The sequence below is a fragment of the Silene latifolia genome, chromosome 5 (genome assembly GCF_048544455.1).
Source record: "Silene latifolia isolate original U9 population chromosome 5, ASM4854445v1, whole genome shotgun sequence".
NCBI lineage: Eukaryota > Viridiplantae > Streptophyta > Magnoliopsida > Caryophyllales > Caryophyllaceae > Silene > Silene latifolia.
Window position 1 is genome coordinate 15278535 of NC_133530.1, and position 7874 is coordinate 15286408.

Here is a 7874-nt window from a genome sequence, read left to right on the forward strand (position 1 = left end):
CAACTCGCTTTAATGCATTTTATCTCTATTCAGTTCAATCCACAACTCACTTCAAATCAGCTCTACTCAACTTGTTTCCTTAATTCCGTTTCATTCAAAGCTCATTTCAACTTAGTTCAGTTTAGTTTAGTTCACTTTTACTCAATTCAGTTTAATTCATTCCAGATATAATAATTTGGGAGATACAAATCATCGACTATTAATGTGAAGTGTTACTCAAAATTGACAAATAACATTTCTCTTTGTATACGTTATAATAAGAGAACTACTAGTATATGGGTGGTAGGGCATGTACGGATTTAAGTATTATTTGGTGGATAACAGATGCATGAAGCCTACATCCACCACCAACCCACACAAAAAAGTTATTAGAGTATCGAATCTTTATTTCGCCCAACTCGATTCTAAAACTATTAATTGTTATCGCAATACGACTCTCCCATCGGCATCCAAATAAGCAGCATATTTGGCTTGAAACGCTTCAATGGGATCCCTACTAATGATAGGTCTTGGCCCTTGGGTCAGGCATCAAAGAGCCTAGTCCAACGTGTTCGACTTGCTCCCTCACATAGGCGGATAGGCCGATCCGCCTATGAATTTTCCATGAATTTTCATTTATCTACGGATAAAAAAATTGGTTATTTATATAATTATATCTGATCCACTTAAGATCCAAAAACATTTAAGAAAATCATAGTACCCAAAACCGATCTAATATAATCCTAGATCCAACATAAGGCGATACTTAAACCTTATCATATCCGATAAACGATATAACCCGAACCTAAACCCGACAATCAATTTTATTCCTCTACTATGCTCTCTCCCGTCTCCTCCCTTGCGTTTCCCTGCGACACTGTTCTCTACTGCACCAACATCTCATGCCGTTATTGGTAACACACATCTACTACACTTATAATTGTTGATATTTCTTTGTATCATTCATTATTTTGTGTTTAATTCGTTTAATTCACAACAATTTTTCAATCAAATCATGTATTTGAAAGATGGGTGTTCCTTATTATTGAAAATTAACAAACCCTTAATCCCATTTCTGCTCAATAAAAAAATCCCAAATCCTCACACTACAGCATACCTTGAAACCAGTAAAACCAATCTTAAAGAACATGAAGTTGTGAAGAAATTAAGGCTAGAATCTGATATTAGCTTAGCTGTTAGTTATTTCACATTCGTGTCGAATTCTAATGCGTTTCGTCATACCTCAGCTACGTATAGAACCATGATTCAGAAGCTTGGTAATCACGGGGAAGTTGATGGGGTTCAGTATTTGTTACAGCAGATGAAATTAGAGGGTGTTGTTTGTACTGAGGAATTGTTTATTGATGTTATTCAGATTTTTCGGAATTTGGCTTTGGTTGATCAGGCTTTGAAAATGTTTTATAGGATGCAGGATTTTGATTGTAAGCCTACTGTTAAGATTTATAATCATGTTTTGGATTGTTTGCTTGCCGAAAATAAGTTTAAGATGGTTAATTTGATTTATAGTAACATGAAGAAAGATGGGTTGGAGCCTAATGTGTTTACATATAATGTGTTGTTGAAATCTTTGTGTAAGAATCGTCGTGTTGATGGTGCGCTGAAGTTGCTTGGTGAAATGTCTAAGAAGGGTTGTTCACCTGATGATGTTAGCTATACGACTATTGTGTCTTGTCTTTGTAAGGATGGGAAGGTTAAGGAAGCTAGGGAGCTTGCGGATTCTTTTCAACCGGTTTTACCTGTTTATAATGCACTGATAAGTGGGTATTGTCAAAGTCGGGATTTTGTCGAGGTGTTTATCTTGTTGAATGAAATGTTGGGTAGAAAGATTGATCCTAATGTGATTACATACACTATGGTTATTAATTCTCTATGTGATTCCGGGAATGTCGAGTTGTCAATGGCCATTTTGGGGATGATGTTTTGTAGAGGATGCTATCCCAACATTCAGACATTTGCTTGTTTGATAAAGGGTTTTTTCTCTAGAGGGAGAATTTATGAAGGCTATGATGTATGGAAGAGAATGGCTCGGAAGGGAATCGAGCCAAATACTATTGCTTATAACACTTTAATAAATGGGTTGTGCTCAAATAGTTCGATGGTTGAAGCGGTATCTTTTCTCCACCAAATGGAATCTAAAGGTTGTAATCCGAATGTGACGACGTATAGTACACTTATAGATGGTTTTGCAAAGAAAGGAGACTTCATTGGTGCATCTGAAATGTGGAATAAAATGATAAGAAGTGGTTGTCAGCCCAATGTTGTAGCATACACTTGCATGGTGGATGCTCTTTGTCGAGTGGGAATGCTTGACCAGGCACATGACCTTATTGGCTGTATGACACGGGAAAATTGCGCCCCAAATACTTTGACATTCAATGCTTTGCTGAGAGGTTTATGTCAATGTGGAAGAGTGGATTGGGCTATGGAGGTTTTTGCTTCAATGGGAAAGTATAGTTGTTTGCCAAACACCACAACATTCAATGAGCTCTTGGATGGCCTCTTTAGATCAAACTGCTTAGAAGAGGCTCTAAATCTTTTCAGGGAGATGAGGAAAATGGGTACAGAATGGAATTTGGTGACATACAATACTAGTATCGACGGGTTTTGTCGACTTGCGAGGTTTAAGGAGGCACTTCTGGTATTTGGCAGAATGCTGAGAACAGGCTCTAAACCTGATTCAATTACTTTTAATATTTTGATTCATACTTTTTGCCAGAGGGGTCAAGTCAAAGGGGCCATTCAGCTGATGTATGAAATGAAAGCCCGAGGGTTGCACCCAGACACGGTGTCATATACTAGTATAATTTCTGGTCTTTGTAAGTGGAATGGCATCAACGATGCAGTCAATTTGCTAGAAGAAATGGTCAGTAAAAGCGTTCTCCCAAACTTTGCTACATGGGATATATTAGTTCGGTCCTGCACTTGTGAAGTTGATAATTTACATCTTATTCAACTGGTTGATTATCCCCAATGATGCATAAGATATGGTAGATAAATGTTGCCAAGATCCTGTATATGACCATGAAAAATTGCTGTAGAGTCGACTCCCATGTCTTAATCACTTTGACATGCTATGGTAAGTTTCATACATTCTCAGGTAACTTTGAACTTTATACTGCTATGACTGTGGTGAAGATTGTTTGATATGGTCTCGTATTGGAGGATGTATATTTGTACATGTGATGCCTTTTGAGTTTTGATACTGCCCCGTAATGCAATGTCTTGTTTTTGTTTGTATTACTTCACTTGCTTTTTTTTTTTTTTACCCTCTCCTACCACTGCTTTTCTCCATTTCCCCGATAACAATCACCCACATCCCTAAAGGTCAAAGGTAATGAATTTTGCTGATTGTAATGCATTCTATGGCGCCTTGGTTAACATCCCTTCAGCTATTCCCTGACACGATCGGTAATCTACCAAGTACCATAGCCACAAGGTCAGTGTTGATACTGATGGATTAACCCACATTGACTTTACCAATTATAGGTCTATGGCTATTGGAGGACTAAAGAGAAAAAGGATTTGAGAATGGTGGATAGGGTGAGTCTTTGATGTTTTAGCAGATTGGTCCCTGAAACCAGACAGATGAAAGTTTTTCTCCCTACACATAATAACTATCATATGAGAACTCTAGACTCTAGAGCGCGAAAGAAAAAATAATCCGTAAAGAGCAGCTTAACACATCTTCTGTGGTTCTGTGCCCATTAATTTAGGCATGTATAGAATGTTTTCGTGTTGTTAAATGTGTCTAACATCACTGAGACAATGAATATGAATATATAAAATTGGATGAAATTTATTTGTAGTCATGGATGAAGCTGGCAATCATCTCTACGAATCTTGATTCTGCTGTAAATATTATTACTCCCTTTGCATATATATATTGACGTATTTTGTCTAATAATCTTTCCAAACATGTATACATGTACGATGTCAAATTCATAATGTTTGATTTATTAAAATATTTATTTTCGCATCATCCTTTTAATAAATATAAATTATTGAGCCTACACAAAAAGTTCACTTCGCAAAAGTTAATTATGAAACATTAACATAGATTGGATGTCTGCATTCAAATAGAAAATTACATGCTCATAGGACTACTATATCAGGTTTTAACAATCTTGACGTAATCTTCATGAATCGACAAGTTGCGTCCTTGTTTTCCCGATTATCGATACCACACGACCTTATGTGCCTGCACAAGCATGTTTAAATTTATCTTATTGTACGAAAAACCGTTGTTACTACTGGATTTCATATTCAGTTCTCCCCTTTTGTCCTTTTTTTACTTTCTTCTGTGGTCTCACAATGATTTATTCATAGCAGGTTATAAAGTTGATAGAGAAGGTGAATTTTTATTGTACCTCTTGGTAAATTACACCACTTGTCTAGCATTGCCAAGGCCGTCTCTAGCTACTCGAAGCTTGCTTATGGCATCACTTATCTTCATCCGATCTTGTGGTAAATGTTTGGAGCATGAAAGTCCAACATTAATCAGAGACTTCATGCATTCTACTTGTCGGTGAGGAATGGCTTGGATTGCCCTTAAGTCATCGACTTTTTCGGTCATTTCATTATCTTCAAGGTTTGGGTCTATAATGTCCAAGACATTGCCAGGTAATGCGCCCTCTGCATATATTTGTAGATTGAATTCTTCTTGGAAGATGTTATCTGTTGGTCTTTTTCCTGTCATCAACTCAAGTACAAGTATTCCATAGCTGTAGACATCACTATTTGGAGACGGTTCATTTCCCAAGCCGTACTCTTTTCATGGAAAACAACAAATAACATAATATCAAAGATCAGTCCTTTTGGAAAATGAGGTTAGAATTGATGAATTTAATGCATATAGACTTATTGTTACCTGGAGCAATGTAGCCAATCGTTCCCCTGATTCCAGTTGAACAACTTTGATCAGGATGTCGAGGTTGAGCAAGAAATTTTGCCAGTCCAAAATCTCCAACACGGGCAACCATGTCATTGTCTAGCAGAATATTGCTTGGTTTTAGGTCACAGTGCACAATAGGAATTTCACAATCATGATGGAGATAGCTGAGTGCATGAGCTACATCAATTGCTATATCCAGCCTCTGTAGAAGAGTCGGCCTTTTCGCTCCTTTTCCATGTATCCAGTCATCAAGATTTCCATTGGGCATAAACTCATAGACTAGAGCTTTGAAATCGTTTCTCTTAAAATCAATGCTAGAACAAGTAGTTGTTATCCCTACGAGATTTCGATGACGAACATTCCGCAAGGTGTTGCACTCCGACATGAAACTCTTGGATGCACCTCGAGAGTGTAGATTGAGCACTTTAACAGCAATTGTCGTTCCATCTAGGTTACCTCTAAACACAGACCCGAAACCACCTGAACCGATTAGGTTTTCTTTAGAGAACCCATTTGTTGCTTTGAGTAGCATGTCGTAAGACACTTTCATAAATGCTTTCCCCGAGGAATGCGAAGAATCGGGCACCCTTTTCTTTCTATAATAAGTGAGGTATAACCATATCACAATGACAAGGACGACAACAAATGCACATAAGATGGGGACTATCAGTTTGAGGGTATGAGTCATACTTCTTCCTTTCTTCATTTCCTTGGGTTGCATGCATCTTGGTAAATGCAACTTGGGAATACCACCACAGAACTTGCTATTTCCGTCAATCGCAATTGCACTTGTGTTGGCAAAGATCCCTTTAGTTGGAACTTCACCCTCAAAACTATTGTAAGATAAGTTTAGCATTTGCAAGGGAAATTTGGAGAAATAGTTGGGGATTGTGCCAGAAAGATTGTTCCGAGAAAAATCAACAGTTTGGAGGTTACCTAATGAGCTGAATGATGACGGAATATGTCCTTGAAAATTATTAGCGTGAACATCCAAGGTCAGAAGCTCAGAGCAATCACCTAGACCATATGGAAGTACACCTGACAACTTATTTTCGGACACATTAAACTTTACTAGATTAGTCTGCTTGCTGATCTCTAGTGGTATAGATCCTTCCAAAAGATTATTAGATAAATCTAGTATAGTAAACATAGCTGGCCCTTTGAAGAGCTCGTCTGCTAACGTTCCATGTAGATGATTGGATGATAGTTTCAAATCTAATAAGCTTTTGCAACCCCCTAAGCTTGGTGGAATGTTCCCTTCCAACTGGTTGTCAGTTAGATATAATTCACTCAAACGAGATAAATTTTTAAAAGTGTCGGGAATAATGCCTTTGAGTCTGTTGGAGCTAAAATCAAGGAATTCAAGGTTTTGGAGTTTCCCTAAATCATGAGGAATGTTACCTGTTATTTCATTTTGTGCGAAAGTTAATAACTGAAGGCTCATTAGATTGGCAATACCTGCAGGAATTTCCCCTCTAATATTATTGAGTTCAAGATAGAATGTCTGTAAATTGGTGGAGAGATTGGCTATAGATACGGGCAATATCCCAGTGAATTCATTTCCACTCAACTCCAAGATTTCCAAGTTGCTACAATTAACAAGGCTACTTACGAAATTGATGTCACCTTCTAAATGGTTGATTGCCAAACCCAGGAACGACAAATTGTGAAGTCGTCCGATATCATGTGGTACCCTTCCTACAAAGTTGTTTGTATTAAGGTCTAGGTTCTGTAAGCCTGTGAGGTTGAACACCGAGTAGGGAAATGCTCCAGAGAATTGATTAGAAAAAACGTCCAATACTACCAGATGAGGAAGTCTAAGGCCTATATCCTTTGGAAGTTCCCCATGCAAGTTGTTGTCCCCGACAGATAAATTTATAAGCATGGAGCAATTTAAGATGGACGCCGGAATTGTACCTGAGAGCTCGTTGCCTACGACAATAAGGTCCTTCAAGTTTCGCATCTTGGCAATGCTCGAAGGAATATTTCCTGTGAAAGAGTTGTAAGCCAGATTGATAAATTCTAAGGATGTAAGGTTTGTAATGACCTTGAAAATAGGTCCTGTGAATTTATTTGAGTAAACTGACAGAGACGTTAGCTTGGACAATTCTGCCAATTCCATTGGAAGTTTTCCTTCTAGGTGGTTGTCTCCAACGGCAAGCGTTTTGAGTCTAATACAAGCTGATAAGTTGGCCGGAAGTGTCCCGTCAAGTGTGTTATCAAAAAGTCGTAATACTTGCAGGTTGAGCAAACGACCAATCTCGGGTGGGATTTGACCAGCCAAACTATTGTTGGAAAGATCTATTACTTGAAGAAAACTCAGGTTTCCTATGAAAGGAGATATAGTGCCTACAAGACCGCTTGAACTCAGGTCCAACACAGTCAACTGATTATTTCCATGGCCACAGGTAACTCCCTGCCAATAACAATGGTGAATTGATTGGTTCCATGAGCTGAAAATACCTGCTGGAGGATCAGTTAACTGACTCCTGATAGCCAAGAGTGCAGCATGGTCGGTCTCATTGCCTACTTGGTCAGCTCTTCCCACTGCTCCCGTCGGTTCAAGATACTGCAATATGAAAATGAGGAAGATAAATTTAGCTGGTTCAAGATACTGAGATGTTAATTTTCTTATGCTGGTTTTCATTGTGTTTCAGATGTTAATTTTCTGGACATTAGCCCTTTATAATTGAGGAAGATACAGCTAGTCAACTACTGTACAGTATATAAACAACAATAAAATTATTCCTCCGTTGATCATCTCAGATTACGATGGTTCATTTGACTACGCATTTTATCATTTTGCTCTCTTCGTTTCCCTTCTCGAGAAAATTCCTACCTTCTCTTGTCTCTCTCCCACGTCCCAACCCTTATATTTTCTTCTTGCAGAATCAATATTGCTTCAAAGTCAAACTGACCAAAAAAGTTTGCTTCAAAGTCAAACTAAATTAAGACACATGAGTAAGATATCAAAAATATTTTA

General features: G+C 38.0%; 2 protein-coding genes across 6 annotated transcripts; one reads left to right on the forward strand and one right to left on the reverse strand.

Moving 5' to 3' along the window:
• The first annotated feature begins 734 nt into the window (after nucleotides 1-734).
• Nucleotides 735-7642, forward strand: LOC141656828 (uncharacterized). 5 transcript variants are annotated; one of them, XM_074463885.1, is made up of 4 exons: nucleotides 736-3076; nucleotides 4330-4620; nucleotides 6356-6836; nucleotides 7134-7642. In XM_074463885.1, the coding sequence occupies exon 1, from the start codon at nucleotides 995-997 to the stop codon at nucleotides 2972-2974; it is 1980 nt and encodes a 659-aa protein (XP_074319986.1). In that variant the 5' UTR covers nucleotides 736-994; the 3' UTR covers nucleotides 2975-3076; nucleotides 4330-4620; nucleotides 6356-6836; nucleotides 7134-7642. The 5 variants fall into 5 exon arrangements, with proteins under 5 accessions (XP_074319985.1, XP_074319986.1, XP_074319984.1 ...); XM_074463884.1 differs by having other exon boundaries at nucleotides 735-3076; nucleotides 4327-4620; nucleotides 6356-7642; XM_074463883.1 differs by having other exon boundaries at nucleotides 6356-7642.
• On the reverse strand, nucleotides 4379-7538 carry LOC141654900 (uncharacterized). Its single transcript, XM_074462011.1, has 2 exons — nucleotides 4868-7538; nucleotides 4379-4767 (listed from the first exon to the last, which is right to left on the reverse strand). The coding sequence occupies exons 1-2, from the start codon at nucleotides 7536-7538 to the stop codon at nucleotides 4379-4381; spliced, it is 3060 nt and encodes a 1019-aa protein (XP_074318112.1).
• Nucleotides 7643-7874: the final 232 nt, after the last annotated feature.

Excerpts from the sequence above, each read along its gene's own strand:
- LOC141656828 (XM_074463884.1), top strand. The coding sequence starts at position 995 with ATGTATTTGAAAGATGGGTGTTCCTTATTATTGAAAATTAACAAACCC.
- LOC141654900 (XM_074462011.1), bottom strand. The coding sequence starts at position 7,538 with ATGAAAACCAGCATAAGAAAATTAACATCTCAGTATCTTGAACCAGCT. Across the intron at positions 4,768-4,867 it reads GATTGGCTACATTGCTCCAG|AGTACGGCTTGGGAAATGAA; the intron begins GTAACAATAAGT and ends TTCCATGAAAAG.